Source organism: Triplophysa dalaica, chromosome 4 (assembly GCF_015846415.1).
Source record: "Triplophysa dalaica isolate WHDGS20190420 chromosome 4, ASM1584641v1, whole genome shotgun sequence".
Lineage (NCBI taxonomy): Eukaryota > Metazoa > Chordata > Actinopteri > Cypriniformes > Nemacheilidae > Triplophysa > Triplophysa dalaica.
This window is the reverse complement of record NC_079545.1, coordinates 15,445,868-15,462,167: the sequence shown is the minus strand read 5'-3', so window position 1 is coordinate 15,462,167 and position 16,300 is coordinate 15,445,868. Positions and strand designations below refer to the sequence as shown.

The following is a 16,300-nucleotide window of genomic DNA, read 5'->3' as shown; positions in this document are numbered from 1 at the left end:
CACTTGTTAATTTGAGCGAAAGCACATTCTGAAATTTTGAGCGACCCAAGACAAATGACAAACCAAAGTGATTTAAAAGGTAACTTAAATGATCCTGCCCATGCTGTCAGTTTGTTAATATTTACTCAATGTTAACTCGATTAAGATGAACTCAGTTGTATCAGATGGCGGTAAAGGTGAGCACGCACTGGTGCTCCAGTAGTATTGGCTCATGGTTGGGGCGGTGCCATGATGCTAGACGTCAGTCTGACTGCTGCATGGAGGCATCTGATGTCAGACTGATGTCAGACAGCAAATCTGTGATTAAAGAAGACGGAAGCCTGTTCAGAAATAACTCTGAGCTTTACCTGAACACACATCAGTCACAGTGAGGTTACCCATGAGACACCTGCACTGACTTTCACCTGAGGTTGTGTTAATGAGTAGAGAGAGAATCTTTTAATTCAATTAATTTTTCAATTTAATCTTCTGTATTCAAAGCACTTAACATGTTAACTTTGAGTTAATGAATAACTGAGTTCTGAACTGATCCAATTTACAGCAAGGTTACATGTTTCCAGCATTATAAGTGTATTTATATAATAATATATATATTATATTATATTATAAAACTATTCACATTATATTTGGTTGCAAATAGCCTATTTTTGTTTCCAACAAATGAAGTCTTTGTGTGTAGTGTGCTGTCAAAAAGAACCAAAAGGAGTCATATCATTACCATTCCATTTCATTTTGTAAAGGTTTCCCTAAAATAATATATTTTTGCATTATTGCATTTTAAGGCATTGTTGTGGTAGTATGGTACTCTTTAAAAAAGTAAGGTAACTTAGTGCTATGATATTACTTTAAGTCCCTTACAATACCATGTAAAGTTGATACTTTAAGTTATATGTTATCAAATTAAATACTTAACAACTACATAACTAAAAATGTAAATATTTACGTTTTTCCTGTTTAATACTGACAATTTCTATGTGACATCAACAACGTCAAAACTTTTGTTATAGCAACGTAATAGAAGACATTTTAAAGTCCTTCTTCAAATGTAAAGTTCCTTATTCCTATTTGTTTTTTTAAATCTACCAAGACCATTAAATAAAAAAATGAAAGTACTGAATCTGAGAGTTTTTGTTGTAATAAATAATATTTATAATATGATGGAACATATTTATATGTTACTTTTTTCGAACTAACTCCCATCAAATGTTTCAACTCAAACACATTCACTTAAAAGATGTGCAACTGTCTTGTCTATGCCCCTAAAAGAACATTTTCCCCAACACCTTAAAATTATTTAGAAAGTCTGACATATTACAAGATAAACATTTATCTTCGGCTCAAACTCTTATTTCACATTACGCGCAGTTCGCCGTCCGACGCCACGTCCTGCCAGAGGCGCCGTAAATCACGTGGACACATAGTGCCGCGCTGTGATTTTCTATTGGCTGATATATCACTTCCTCCCGTCCTCCAGCTCGAGCCTGGCTCCGATTGGTCGTTTTGTGGGCGTGTTTGCGCCCATTGACGCGTCCTGTTGTTCGAGCCGCTGTCCTGCCGTAGTCTTCCATTGGGTGATGGGCCTTTCACTCATGACGTTCCCATTTACTCCCTGGCGTCATTTGTAGACTGCCAGATCTGGTTGATCGTGATTGGCTGTCGCATTGGTCATCGCCAGTGAATGCGGAAGTAGTGGGCTCTACTGAGTCACCGTTGTGTCAGCTGATTATTTCACAGTGAGTATCCTCATTATATTTCATCTTCTTTTGCCATAATCTTATTATTCATGTATATGTTTGCGAAAACACTCATCCGCATATTGTATATTATAAATACGTATGTTTTGATGTTTGTTTAAGTCAATTTTTATCTGGTTCATGGCAACCATGTGTGTGAATATAGATGCTATGGCCAGCTGGGCTGTTACGTTAACGTTACACTCCACCCTTACTAAACACACACGAGCCGGTGTGATATGTTGTAAAGTCACATTAGAACACTCTAATGAACTAGATTTAAAGAGGGAGTATTTTAGACACGATGCTGTCCACATATTGTATGCACTTCTCACAATGTGTGGGCAAGCCTCTTATGTGCGGACAAGCAACTTTGCTTTAATCCGCTATGTACACATATGTTTGGACGTCTTTTGTAAAAACAATACAACAAATTATTTTATAAAAATGTAATGGGTTACATAACTTTCTTTAGTTTGTCAATTAGAGATTTATAGTGTATTAGAGGCACATTGATACCTGCATGCCTAAATTACTGGCTCTGCATACTTATTTATTGCTGTGAGTAATATTCAAATGTATTGAGGACCATGCATGGTAAAATATTTTCATTTAGTTATTCATTACCTATATGACTTGAGTTAAAACTCTGCTATGGTCTTAGCATGTACTTTAAATGTTAAGACAGTCTTTGTGTTAATAAAGTTTGCAACCTTTTTTTGTGTGTGTATTTTATATGATAATTGCCATTGCACATGTGTTCACATTCAGTTAATCTTAATAAGCTGGTGGTCTGCAAGCAGCTAATGAAAACATTTTGCGACTGGATTCTTGCACAGAAGGCTCATTTTTACCCACAACCCTTCATTTATCTCACGGAGATCGCTCTGGTTGTATTTGATTTGTAATCAGAGAATTCAACCGTAAGCACCAGTAACTGCCAACTTGAGCTTTCTCATTCCTCTGCCTGGGAAGCCCAGTGTTTCATTCCACTGCATTGGGTGAAATGTCTAATGGATAGGCCATGCTCACATTACAGGTCAGACTGCACTTTAAATAGCCCCATGACTGCGCACCGCTCTGAATGTAGGTCCCTGTAGCCTAAGAAAGAATGTTTGAATGTCTCTATGGTAATAACTGTAAACTCGCTCCCACAAGAAAGCTTGGGATTTTTGGTAGCAGCTTATGTACCGCTGTAATTTAGTCTAGCTAAAGTACAAATTTTGGGAGAGTGATATAGTTCATGATGTTGTTCCTTCAGTGTGATTTTTTTTTGGCATAGTGATTCAAAATGTATCTATAGATGATATCTTGCAAATGGCTATGAGCTGTTCTGTATCGCATCTCTGCGGGAACAGAATCTTCAGGCTCTGTTTGTGACAGCATTAATGTGTTCTCTCTATATGGCTCTTAACTCGAGGCAGTGAGCAAACTGCATTGTGATTTTCTTCAGAAAATGTGAAAAATAGACTAGCAGTTTTCGTCACAGTCGCATGCTGTCAATTTCTCCTGCAAACGTTGGCACACGCTTGAGTGCGCCTTTCCATAGATTTATAGTTTTATAGCTTAAATATCACGTTTTGAATAGTTTTACCTCTCAGATCTGCACTTTGACACATTGTGTTTATTTGTTTATGTTCCCTCATATCTACGGAATGATATGTTGACTAGAAGAATGTCAGTGTGATTTTTGTACTTTGAGATGTAGAGTTGAATGAGGTAAATAGCATATATCCTATAGTACAGGCTGTTTACATCATCTAAAGTTGAACCCCAACAGAGAAGTGAAACTTTCTTTTCTTGGTTTAGAGAAGTGAAAAATAATGTTTTTGAAAGGGAAAATTATGGTTATTTACATCTTGTGATGAAAACCATGAAACTGCATTTGGATATTTCTAAGAAAATGGAAACCGTGTTTACCCCTGCAAAGTTCATGATTGTGACAACAGTTCTGGGTCATAATGATACTGAACAGCACAAACATATTCTCTGTGATATTCTGGTCTTCAGTGGAAGTCTGAGATTTAGTTTTTTATAATTTGAACATACATAATTTGAAACTCATGGCTTTATTAAGCTATGCCACAGTGTGGGGTGACTTGAATCAGTTTAGATTTAATACTTAAAGTTTCTATTTGTTCGTATTCCTGTATTACCCCTGTGTTTTATTTCTCTCATCAATGTTTGTTCGCAACATCTGTGCAGAGGACATCAATTAAATCAAACTGCTGTCTATGCTTAACACAGGGTCACAAAATCCAATTTTCACAGGCCAACAATTTCAGTGTATTGAATTTGCTTATCAAATGACAGTGTTTGTGTGTCTGTTTTGAATTGAGATCCAGGTAGATAAGTCTCAAGAGGTCAGCAGGGTTGTGGACTTGTAAACCTGCTCATGCAGTCTATTTGAGATGGAAACTTGATCTTGGATCAGGTGCCTCCTCCTAACACATTAGTTTTAGCCAATAACATATTCTTTGTGTTGTAAGATTCTCGGTTTCATACACTTGGCTGCTGGTCTAATGTATCAGTTGGAATAAAACAGCTTTATGTTGCCAAATGTTCACAATGATTGAGCAAAAGAATGGTGTTCAGAGTTGGACAGAACTCCGTTTTCTCACTTTAGCTATTAAGTCTTCTACGACAAGCTATACAATTTTAACCTACATGTTTTACAGTAGTTTACTGATTTTAGTTATTTAACAAATTTAAAACATATTGAGAAACAAACTGCATTTCTTGAGATCACAACCAGTAATCTGTTCTCGTGATTGTTTCTACCACAGCATCATTTAAGCGGTGCAGCAGAACTTTGTTCTCTCAGTCAGCATCTGAGGTTAAAACAAAGTTGCTAAAAGGAGTGTGAAGTTACGTGCAGAGTGCTTCTTTACATCAGTAAAAATAATTTAAAGTACAATTGCTCTTGAAAGTAAACATAGTCATAGAGCCGTGAGACAAGCTAATATAGTAGATATTTCACCTGTGAGTGTGACTTTTTTTGTTTTGGAACATTATACTTTAAATGCAGCCCTGGTTATTTATTATATCATTTATATATTATCATTTGAGCTTCTTTGGAGGCAAAGTTCAACATAGAGACTTCAGTGTGTGTGTGTGTGTGTGTGTGTGTATGTGTGACAGAACTGGCGTGTTTGGACATGTGTGCACCGCTGCTGTGGGTGCGGCTGTGATCTTTTAAGCTTCGCTCTTCTGGAAGTGTTTGGCTGTTGTGTGACAAACAGGTGACCACAAACAGTTAGAAAAAGTTGTTTGGAATTGTAGGATTTGAAGAATTGTTTGAAAAGTAAGGAAGTAACCAGATAGTTTTAAATCCAAAAGTTTATTGGTCGCAGAAAACCCATTTTAACCACCGCTGTGAAATGTAAGGGCCGTTTCCACCGTATTGTCCTTTGTGGTTTGTTTGGTAATTTGCAAGTCTGTCAGAAACTGGTTTTAACTCGGCCTTACTTAAGGGGAGTTTTTTGGAAATTTGTGGGAGATATAAACAGTAAACGGAAAGTTCATGGTGGCAGGCAGAGGAACATTCGCCCACGCTGAGCACAGTATGAAAATATTTTCAGATGTTCACTGCATCTCTGGACTTCTGTAGAACAGTATATCTTAGACACACCTGTGACAGGTAAGACACAACACATGACTTCCTATCAGAAAGATGATGGCAGGTTTTTGCTTCCATAGAAGGTTGTGGTTTAAAGGGGGTGTGTCTGAAATCATGAAAAAAATATGTGGAAGTGTGGGTGCGTGTTTTTTGTGTTGAAAGATAATGACAGTGGTGTTTGCACTTATACAAGAACACAACATAATACAATTTCTCTTTTCCAGTGCTCATTTTTTCACAGTCTGATAGATTAAACCGAAGCAGTCACATTGGATTTTCAAATCTTTCATGGTTTGTTATTTGACTGGACTGTGAATAATATTAAGTAAAAAATTTACAGACCGTAAATAAAATTAAGACATTTCGCAGAAAACAGTTTGAAAAATTATTGAAAATAAAAAGAGGTTTATAAATGACTATATATATATATATATATATATATATATATATATATATATATATATATATATATATATATATATATATATATCTACCATCAGTGTGTGATCAGTTCATACTACAGCAATGTAACAATGGTATTTCAATTGATCAGTGTGATATATTGTTTACTTATGAATGGAAGTTTAGGGTGTGTGTGCTTCTCACGTTACATTTGCCTTTGTCCATGTATCTGTAGTTTTCCTGTAGCTCAGTGGTTAGACCATGGCACTAGCAATGTCAAGGGTTCACTCCCAGGGATTGCACATACTCAAATACAAATGTGTTGTATCATGCACTGTAAGTCGCATTGGACAAATGCGTCTGCCAAATGCATAAAGGTAAATGAACACAGTATACTCTAAGTTGATCTGTTTAGGATTTGTTTCATAGAAAATAGGTTTTTGTATTTCATGAACAATCAAAGGTTGTTAATTGAATTAATAGTTTCATGCCAATCACAGAATTTGTGCATAATAATGCATAAAAATTCAGATGTTTTAGCCATTTTTTGCATATTTTTAAAGCATAAATGTATATTTTGCCTGAACACGTTGCTCATGTAACCCAGATAAACTGTATGCTCCATAACGTCACCATAGTGGAATTTTTCATGTCACGCCCCCATATACCAAGGCCCACTTTTCAGACAATCAGGCTTTTAAAGTTTACACAGTTCTATAACTAAAAACATCTACTATTAAAGAGCCAAACCTTCTCTCAGTGAGTAAATAATTCCTGTCAAGATTTATATGCTCTCAATTTTAGTTTTTTGGTGATGATCCATTTTGACGCCATTTTAACCTTGTCTGTTTTTTGTATGTAGCTTTCCTGTAGCTCAGTGGTTAGAACATGGCGCTAACAACGCCAAGGTGATGGGTTCGATCCCAGGGATTACACATAATAAGAAACAAATCTATAGTATAAAGCAATGTAAATCGCTTTGGAGAAAAGCGTCTGCTAAATGCATAAATGTTTGTATTTATAGCACTAATGCTCCCTTTACGTGCTCTCTGAAATTCTTGAATAAGTCAATTTTACATTAACATTTATGCATTTGGCAGACGCTTTGATCCAAAGCAACTTGCATTATACTTTATATTTTTTTCTGAGTTTGTGTAATCCTTGGGTTCGAACCCGTGACCTTGGCGTTGCTTACCCCACACTCTAACCACTGCGATTACGTATTATTTACATATTTCACTGGGAAAACATCAGTTTCTGTTTGGAGAATTCATTAGTTTGACACAATTGAATTACTCTGACCATAACAATGAATGTTATTAGAAATACATATATGTGTGTATGTTTTTATATAATAAGTGCTCATAATGGCCAGCATTTCTCTATTCATTTCTTATTTTCTAATGCATCTGTTGCTTAACTGTTGACTTATGAAAACCGCAAACCGAGCTAAACTATAGGCATGAAAAGTGTAGGATATCTCAGGAGTCCGGCGTCTCTGTTGTGTTCCCTAGTTTATTTGGAGTCAACGGGATTCTTGTCGAGCATGAAGTGGATTTCTCAGATATGCGCCTGTGTCTGTGCGCCTGAGATAACAAAACAGACCCGCATGTATGTATTAAAAAACATGCCGATGTGGATGCAAACAAAGCGACGTAAACTTCTGCAAATATTTCTTGAGGACAGCGCTGTCACGTACTACACGCCCCGCGTACATTAAACCCCGCCCATACGTTAAGCCCCGCCCACCGCGCGCGTGCTTTGTGTGTGCGAGTGCGGTGTGTGCGAGTGCGGTGTGTGCGTGGACAGGTTGAACATGACACGAAATCCACTGGAGTTTGTGAACACACAGAGTCGCGCACGGGTAAGGGCTGTATGATTATTAAACTGCACTCAGGAGCTGTTGATACACTGCTGTGTCTCGTGCGTAAGTGTTAACGTAGCGGTTCGTGTGAGGATTGCAATGTTCCGTTGCTACAGTGTTACACTGATGAATATTCGCGGTCTTAAACTTTTCTTCCGTGTTGTAAAGTTATTATGTGAAATGTTTTCGAAGTGTTGCTCCGGAGTGTGGACGCTGCGTGTCCTTTTGTGTCTGTCAGAGTGCGCAAGTGTTTGCAGTCTTGGAATAAGTAGTGTTTGTGTCCTGGAGTGTATTAAAATCAGTGTATGTCTGTGTTCTCTCTCTCTCTCTCTCTCTCTCTCTCTCTCTCTGTCGCTCTCTCTCTCTGTCGCTCTCTCTCGCTCTCTCTGAACTTCGATATTTTATTTTAGTGCAGTCTAATTTTTAAAATAGAATTTCCTGCTCATCTGAAACCGAGTGGGTGTGTCTTATAACTGGTAAGTTTATAAAAAGTTGTCATGTTCTTGGTTGATCAGTGCGTGTTCCCAAACCCCGCAGCTCTAGGCACTTGTGGAGTTTTCGCTTTCCTTTGCTTGTAAATCAAAGCTCATCCTATTAGTGAGGCTGTTGCTGGAGATCAAGGTCGTCTCAGCGTGGGGCGAGAACTAAACGCAGCATGTGTTGCCATGAGTGTTTACATGCACACATGCATACGCACCATGATCACACCCCATTCATAATAAAACTGAGAACATCTTGGACAATTGGGTTAGTCGAGTAAATAATGTTGCACATATAAGCAATTCATTCGTTTTACTGATTATACACTTTTTGTAAAGTTTTTTTTCTTCGTTACACAAAACCATTAATTATTGGATTTTTGTCCCATTTGCAGTTGCGATTTAACATACTGTGGGGTGACCAATTAAAAAATCAAACTGAACCGACCAGCTCTGCTTATTCAAGTGTGTGTGGAGTGTTTCGGATACCCGATTCTGCGATGATAATGTGTGTGTCTATGTGCAAGTACATGCCTGTTTGTGTCTTGGACTTAAAGGTGGAGTGGTTGATTTGGAAATGTGCTAACTTTAGCATGCTAGCACTGAAATTATATTCCCACCCTCTGTGCGATTCGCCGTCCAAAGATACATCTCCAGACACATGAATGCATTTCTTAAATCCACATAACGAATTACAAACTAAATCCATTAAAATCTTCTCAAAGCATGTACATTCCTGTCCAAAAGAAAGAGAGCAACCATGGTATCATCTTTTAGACCCTGTGCCTGCCAGAGCTGTCTCCATCGTGTAAAAGCTGAAGTGATGTTAATTCAAGTTTTTCCTCTTTCAAGATCCAGAGGTTTTTTCGTCACTGCTTTTTCAAAGACGTACTTTCGTTTTGTAGATTTACTTGTTGTCGGTTCCCGCAGATTGCCCGCCATTATCCCTACATTGACATAGCGGACGTGAGCGGGCTGTGGCGCTGATAACGTATGATGTCTGCGTGAACAGGTTGCACAGTAGTATGCAAAATACGTTGGCTGAAAATGTACACATGACCAGTCACAGCGTTCGGCCAGAACGTTATGATTGGGCGAACGTTTATTGGTTCTTCTCCTTTCACAGACAAAATATTATTATAAAAATATTATTTGACCACCATACTCCCCTATACTTGATTGCTATCAGGATGTAAAGAGATTTCATGATAAACATTTTTCTGGACAGGATTACCCACCATGCCTTTAAGATATTTTTCTGTCGAATTTAGTAAACCACTCAGATTCTAAGCAGCAAGAATGACAAGCATTGGACATTCCAAAGAGAGAGAAAGAGATGAGGGTAACTCAAGATTTGAGATAAGCATAACAAAAAGCCATTGTATTTCAGTTTGAGGGAATTTTGTACATAATATGCGTGTTATTAGTTGTGTTTTTCTAAAGCAGTCTTAGCTCAGAAGACCCTAGTAACCAAACATCAACCAACAATCTTAACATTGCCGCAGCAAGTTTTGTTCCAGCAACTTCACTCATAAGATGAAGAAATCTAGATGTTGTCACAGACAGCTTAGTTTCTTTTGCGGTGTATTTTCTGCTTTTCTTTAGACTCAACAAATTTTTTTCTCTCTTTTTTCCCAGATTGTGTCTCGTGAGCTGTCGCTGTGAGGTGCGAGGCCGGTCAAAGGCTGGAGGAGCTGAAGCTGAGACTAAATTAAAAACAGAACCACAGAGAACATGGTGGGTGTCATTCACATGAGCTGCAGGGTGTGTGTTTGTGTTTTAGGATTATGTGACCTTTGACCTGTGGCAATGGAATGTTGTTTATCTGCTGAAGAAAGGTAAAAGTTAGGGTTTCACAGTGTGCGGTCAAAAATATAATATTCAAATTTGCACCCATCTGTTTTTCATTACTGGGGTTTTGCTCCAGGGTCACATAGCAATCAAATGCTTTGATTTAGTTTTTTATGCTTCATATACAATAATCCCCCGCAGATGCACTGCGTGTTTCAAGTGCTCTCTCTGCAGGCTGAAGAGGAAGTTAACTATACTTTTTGGCTCGGTGAACGCTGGAGAAAATGGCTTTCGGCTGTAAGCACATGTCGAAACGTCTCCTGTTACCTGTATGAACAAATCTCTACCTTTATTGCTGGATCAGCAAATGATGAAGATTGCTCTCTATATATATCTGCTCTTATATGTTATCACGTGTTGGTTTGTTTTCTGAAGAGCAGCGTGCCCCCTGCGTTTTTGAACAACATGTTGGCCTGCACTCTGCCATCTTCCTGTTGTTTACTGTCTGTTCAGATTTACTGTCAAGAGATTTTCCCAGTAAAACGATGACATGGCAGAGAGCAGATGTTGAAGACCTTTGACATATCGTATGCATGATTAAAGAGAGGAACACCTTTGTCCAATTTTAAATACTGGATAGATAACCTGAAAAAACTCTGTCATCATTTATTCACCCTCATGTCATTCAAAACCTGTATACGCCTCTTTCTTCTGCGGCCAGTGTTGTTTGGTTACTGACGTTTTTCAAAATATCTTCTTGTGTGTTCTGAAGAAGAAAGAAAGTCATACATATTTGGAATGACATGAGGGTTAGTAAATGATGAAAGAATTTTCATTTATAAGTGGACTACTAAGATGTAAATAAGATGTCAGCTAAGTTTGCTTCTGCTGATGTCATTTCTCGAATGCTACCTGTTCAGTTTGTGCACGTGTGTGTTTTGAGGCTCTTGAATAGTCTTATTCACACTTGATTGAAACACTTGTATTCATTCACAATCAGTATCAGGTTTTACACTGGAGTATTGCAGTATGATGTCATACTCCGTGTGGAGCTCCGAGCATACGAGCACATTCCCTGGATGCTCATTAAACACTTGGCGTGTCCCGTAAACAAAGAACAGCTCTGCGTAAGGCCATTGTAAATCACTGCTGGATCTGTATTCTGTACTTTACACTACTACACTGCTGTCCATCAGGAAACCGAGACGAGCCGATAACATTTGCTTAGTATGTGGAGCTTCATAGAAACTATGTTATTGTCCATTGTAGTGTGAAATGAAACCCGGGAGGAATTCTAGACATGAGGCCGGTTCTGTGTTGCGGTCCAGTTGCTCTTGTTAGTGGTTCTTAATGGCCCGTGTCGGCGTTAATTTTCTAGAAAAGTCCTGTGAATTGAAATTTGTATCAGCCAACATTCAAAATGTATTATTTGTTTCGAAAGCTACAGAAAAGGAACTTATTACATAATGGGCATTAACCAAACATTTCTATAGACGCCGTTTCGGTTGTAAATGCTCATAAGGTGAGACACCCAAACCTGTTACTGTTCGGCTGTAATTCTTTCACTCGCAGTCAGTCGGCCCTTTGTTTTGTCGTAAAGCAAAAGCGTCAGTATTGAGTTCAGCAATGTCACTTTGACTACAACTTCTTTTAGTTAACAATAAGGATTTTTACCTTTGTTTGTTAAATGTGGGTGGGGCTAAACTGTCCCAAATGATGTCACCCTCTGTGCTCACCAAATTCTCATTTGCGTCTCACCTGCAAAGATTATAATCTTTTGTGTTGGTTTATTGCTAACATTTCAGTGGTGAAAATTTTAATCCAGGCTGAGCTGTTTTAATTGCCCCGGGAGCTTCACATGATGAGTTTTGTTAAAGCTCCTAGAAACAGTAAATGTAGACTTACGTACTGCGATCTAGAGGATATGGAGACAACAGCGATTTATAAAACACAAATATGATGAACGTTTATTTCTGTTATTCCCCTTGTGATTGAGATATTGTACAGTCAGATTATCATTACTGTGAAAATCTTGGGATTATGACCAGTTGACAGTATGCTGTGTCATGTACATCATTTGTTATTAAAGTGATTTGTGAGTTGCATGTCTGTACAAACTGATCTTGCATTCATGTTTAATGCATTAATCATTTGTGTGATGCAGCAGCGCCTGCTGTTTAGTTATTCTTGAATGGCTCTGACCTGTCCTTGACCTTATTTTTCTGATGCCGTTTTGTCTATAAATGAATGTCAGTGTCATGAGAAATTGTGCAATGTTTCGTGACTGTTAGCTTAAATCAATCAATTTTTATGCCCTGGTGCTCTTCCTCACTTTCTGCACTTAGTGTACGCCCCTTCCCACCTCAACTGTTAAATACAAGTTTTTCTGCATGTGAGAGATTCAGAGGGTTATGATCAAAGGTTTGAGGTTTGAATTGATTGACAGGTTGTAATGCCAGGAGTTATTTCGCTTCTGCACCATTTTTGTTCCTGTTGTACTCTGTAGGTAATATGTACATAAAATAAATATTTATATTAAAAGCGTGAACTTGTACTAATCACAATTTGATTCTTTAATATTAGCAAGAAAATGAACAACATAGAAAAATAAAGTTTGCGGTTTGTTTGGCAAGGGGTTGACAGTTCACTTATACATGGGTCAGCCTAAGTTTTTAAAATGATATCTTTTGAAACTTTCTATTGGACGTTTTGAAAACTTTTGTGTAAAACAGGCTGGATTATTTTAAATTGAGATAAATCAACTAATACCGCAAAATAATGGGTAATATACCTATAATATGCATTTTTAGGTATATTACCCAGCATTATTTTGTTATTAATTGGTCAATCTGTTTAAAATATTATTATTTCACGCCCCCATTTCTAAATGATATGTAATATTATTTCTTCATACATATTTCCATACTTTAAATGACGGAGTACAGTGGCAAGCTGACAGGGTAGAACCCTTAACATTCTAAGAACCTTTCTGTTTCACAAATGTATCTTTGTGGAACCAAAAATGGTTCTTCTATGGCATCGCTGTCAAGAACCTTTTAAGCACCTTTATTTTTAAGAGTACAGGTGCCGTTGTATAATAATAATTTAATAAATGTTATCAAAAAATATTTATAATCAGTTTGATAATTTGAATAATGAATAATCAAGTTCAAACATACAAAATGTTTAGTGTAGAATGGCGTTGTGCCGTCTCCTTATGGAATACCTGATGGAATTAGCGCTATTAAGAACGTAACTAGTTTTCTGACCAGTCTATTTCATAGGGGCATAAATATGTTCTGCATCCTAGTAATGACCCTCCTGCTGGGGTATACTGACCTAGGAATAGCACATCGCGGCACGTTCGACACGCCTCGGGGCGCTTTGAAGAACGACGTGTTGCTCGCTGTCCCTCTCAGAGCCAGGACTATTACAGCACGTCCTTTTAGAGCAGACCGCAATGCATGCTGGGAATCTGCAGAGAGAGACTCCCTCAGCGTGTTACAATGGTAGCGATCAAAGCCAGGGAGGGGGAGAAATGCTGAAGAATGCTGTGTCATTGGTGCACGCTGCATACTCTCTCTCTCTCTTCCTGTGTCTTTCTGCTGTATTTTAATGTCTCTCGTTCATCGTGACTGCTCACTGATGCATCCCCCCCTGCCGCCGCAGCCATGCAACACAACGCCGCATCGTGGCAATGTGAGAGTGAGAACTGATAGAGAACATACATGACACATGTTCACGACGATGTGTTGTGTGTAGAGTTCTCTTAGCATGTGTGTTAAGTGGAAACATTTATTTTGTGAAATGATTCTTGGTTAATCCACAAAATGAAAACAAAAAATAATTTGGAATAAAACGGAATATATGTTTTAGCCCCAAAAGTTAGCATTCTTGTGCAAATATGCAGAAAACAAAGACACAGATTAAAAATCACTCAGATGTAACATTTTGTTTACAGAGAATGAAACTTTTTAAACCCGTTCATATTATTTCGGTCCACCAGATGTTTTCGTAAAATTGGGTGTTTGCCACCTTAACAAAGATTGCACCCATACCAAAACTAACCTCTATAATTATTTCTGATACGGTCCCAAGAATCAGATCGTGAGACGCCTGAAGATGCCCTCCCCGCCGTGCCATGCTGCTCTTGCTGAGGCTGCAAGCTGGCATAGAAAAAATCTCGGTGAAGGGTGAGTGCAGGAATAAAGAGAGGGAGGGAGAGCGGTAGAGCAAGTGTGCACGTGAGTGGGGGGGATGCTGCGGATGGGAGGCGGAGCTTAGCATCAGGCAATACCCTTTCTTCTCTTTCCTCTGCACAGACGCACCAGTGTATCTCTCCTTCCTCGTCTTTTTGCACTGAACCTCTCCGGTCGTTCTGGAATATTCTGCTGCTCAACTGAGCAACGAGAACTGCTGGACTGTGTGTGCGGGACATTTGGAAATTGCACAGGAAATTGTCTTTCTGTTCCGCGAACATTGTGTGTGTCTGCCGGTGGAGGTAAGAGGTGTGTGAGGTGGAGGAGCACACGCTTGTCTTCACCGAGGGAAGGATGGTTTTGCCGGTTGGTCTTTTGGTTGTTCTTAGAGTTCGTGTCTCCCGGGCAACCGTGGCCACCCTCTTCGCGCCATGAGCAGAGCCGGCCGCGTCTCCTGCTCCATGCTCAACTGCTTCGTAAGTGATGCTCTCCGCGTCTGTGTGTATTTGTAACGCAGCTGAGATTGATTATTACTAGAAGTATACCTTTATTTAACCAGGTAAGTCAGTTGAGAACCAGTTCTCATTTACATTTACGACCTGACCAAGAGGCAGCATAAGGAGCATTTGTTTGCCATTTTCAGGTTATGGTAGACTGCGTGACTGTGAATTGGAGTCATTCTAGTGTGAAGTGTTGACTTAAGTTTTCTTTATACGCCTGACTAGGACATTGAGGAAGAACAGAAAGATGTTTGATAAACGGCAGAAAAGTTGAGAGAAGTGAAGGAATAGGTTGCTCTTGAAGAACCCATTGGATTCAGGACATTTCTTAAATATATTTTGTGTACCACAGATGAAAGCCATTCAGGTTTAGGTGAACAATCCCTTTAAGTTTTAACAAAAGTCATACATGTTGTTAATATATCATTTCATATATAATATCGATTTTTGTACGTTTGTTTGCCATTTTCAGGCTGTTTCGCTTGTCTCTAGGGTTTATTTGTGTAGATTGTGTTAACCTCATGGCTCCTATAACATGTGGCCTATAGAATTGGTTATATAACACAGTTTAAGAGATAAACTTTACATATGATGAGACCCAAATTCAGCGGTAGTGTTGCGTTGCTTAAGTTTCTCTCTCGCTCGCTTACTTTCTTTACTCTGTCAGGATGTTAATTAGCGTGTTAAGTTGACTGTGACAGCCGGTTGGATTTTTAGTAGTTTTTATCTCCCCCATCAAGATTTCACAATGACCTTGTGACTGTTCCGAATCGCCATTGTCTGGTTTGTTCATCAGGAATAGATTTGCATTAAATGCTTCCAGTTTATTGATTAGTTTAACAAGACACAGAATAGCAGCAGTAGCGAAGGTTACAAGGGCAGATGATATGGGTGAAGATTTACTGTAGGTCTTTAAGAAAACATGACGCGTATTTGTTTGGCGTTTGTCCCTATACGCTGGGAAACCTCAAGACCAACAAGTCTTGGATTTAAATATGATTGTTTACATCTCTAATGAAGGTGATTGATGTTTTATAAGTTCACAGTATAATTTCATTTAACGCACAAGACTTTAACCACGTCAACCACATGAAGGTTAACCATTTTTTATATCCGTTACCGTAATATTGCCTAAATTTGCTCATGATTTTAAATGATTGTTTTTCTTCGGGCTGCATGTGGAGTGTTGTAGGAGTGTTTCATCTGTCTGCCTTCACTTGTGTGTGTTTGAGAGAGATGGCCCCCCACTCTTTGAGCCATGGTGGCAGCAGTGATGTTTCATGAGGTGGCATCGTGCCTGCTGTGGCCCTGTGGATGAGTCGTAGTTAAACCCCACCGGCAGATGGGAGGTTGTGACTAACGCGCTTCAGTCGGAAGCTGTTTTCTCAGGAATATCTCACCGATTCCTTTTTGTAGTGAAATCTTTGAATAAAGGAATAAGCCATGAGAAACCATGTTTATTGTATTTTAACACAGATATGATAAAACAGTGGTTCTCAAACTGGGGGGCGGGTAAGATGGATCCAGGTGGCCCCAGATTTTGTAGCATTTATGAAATAAAGAAACTTATTAATTTTATGCAATCAAACATCAGAAAAATAAAACCACCAAAAACAAAATAATTGATCTTTCAGCATTGTAAAGCTAAATATGTCTTTGAATTAATTGATATTCTAAGTTTATTCAACTTGTGAGTCTCTATAATTATTTTTG

At 38.5% G+C, this 16,300-nt stretch overlaps 1 protein-coding gene across 5 annotated transcripts in view; it reads left to right on the top strand.

Annotated features, from left to right (window-relative positions):
• The first annotated feature begins 1,610 nt into the window (after window positions 1–1,610).
• The window catches only part of mtmr4 (myotubularin related protein 4), a 40,876-nt gene continuing 26,186 nt past the window's right edge, over window positions 1,611–16,300 (top strand). For 2 of the 5 annotated variants that reach the window (XM_056746108.1, XM_056746107.1), the window contains exon 1: window positions 14,216–14,563. In XM_056746108.1, the coding sequence (XP_056602086.1) occupies window positions 14,519–14,563 (45 nt within the window). In that variant the 5' untranslated portion in view covers window positions 14,216–14,518. Of the gene's footprint in view, window positions 1,734–7,504; window positions 7,619–7,642; window positions 7,682–9,735; window positions 9,835–14,215; window positions 14,564–16,300 lie in introns of those variants that run through there. The other 3 variants (XM_056746110.1, XM_056746111.1, XM_056746112.1) reach the window with 3 other exon arrangements.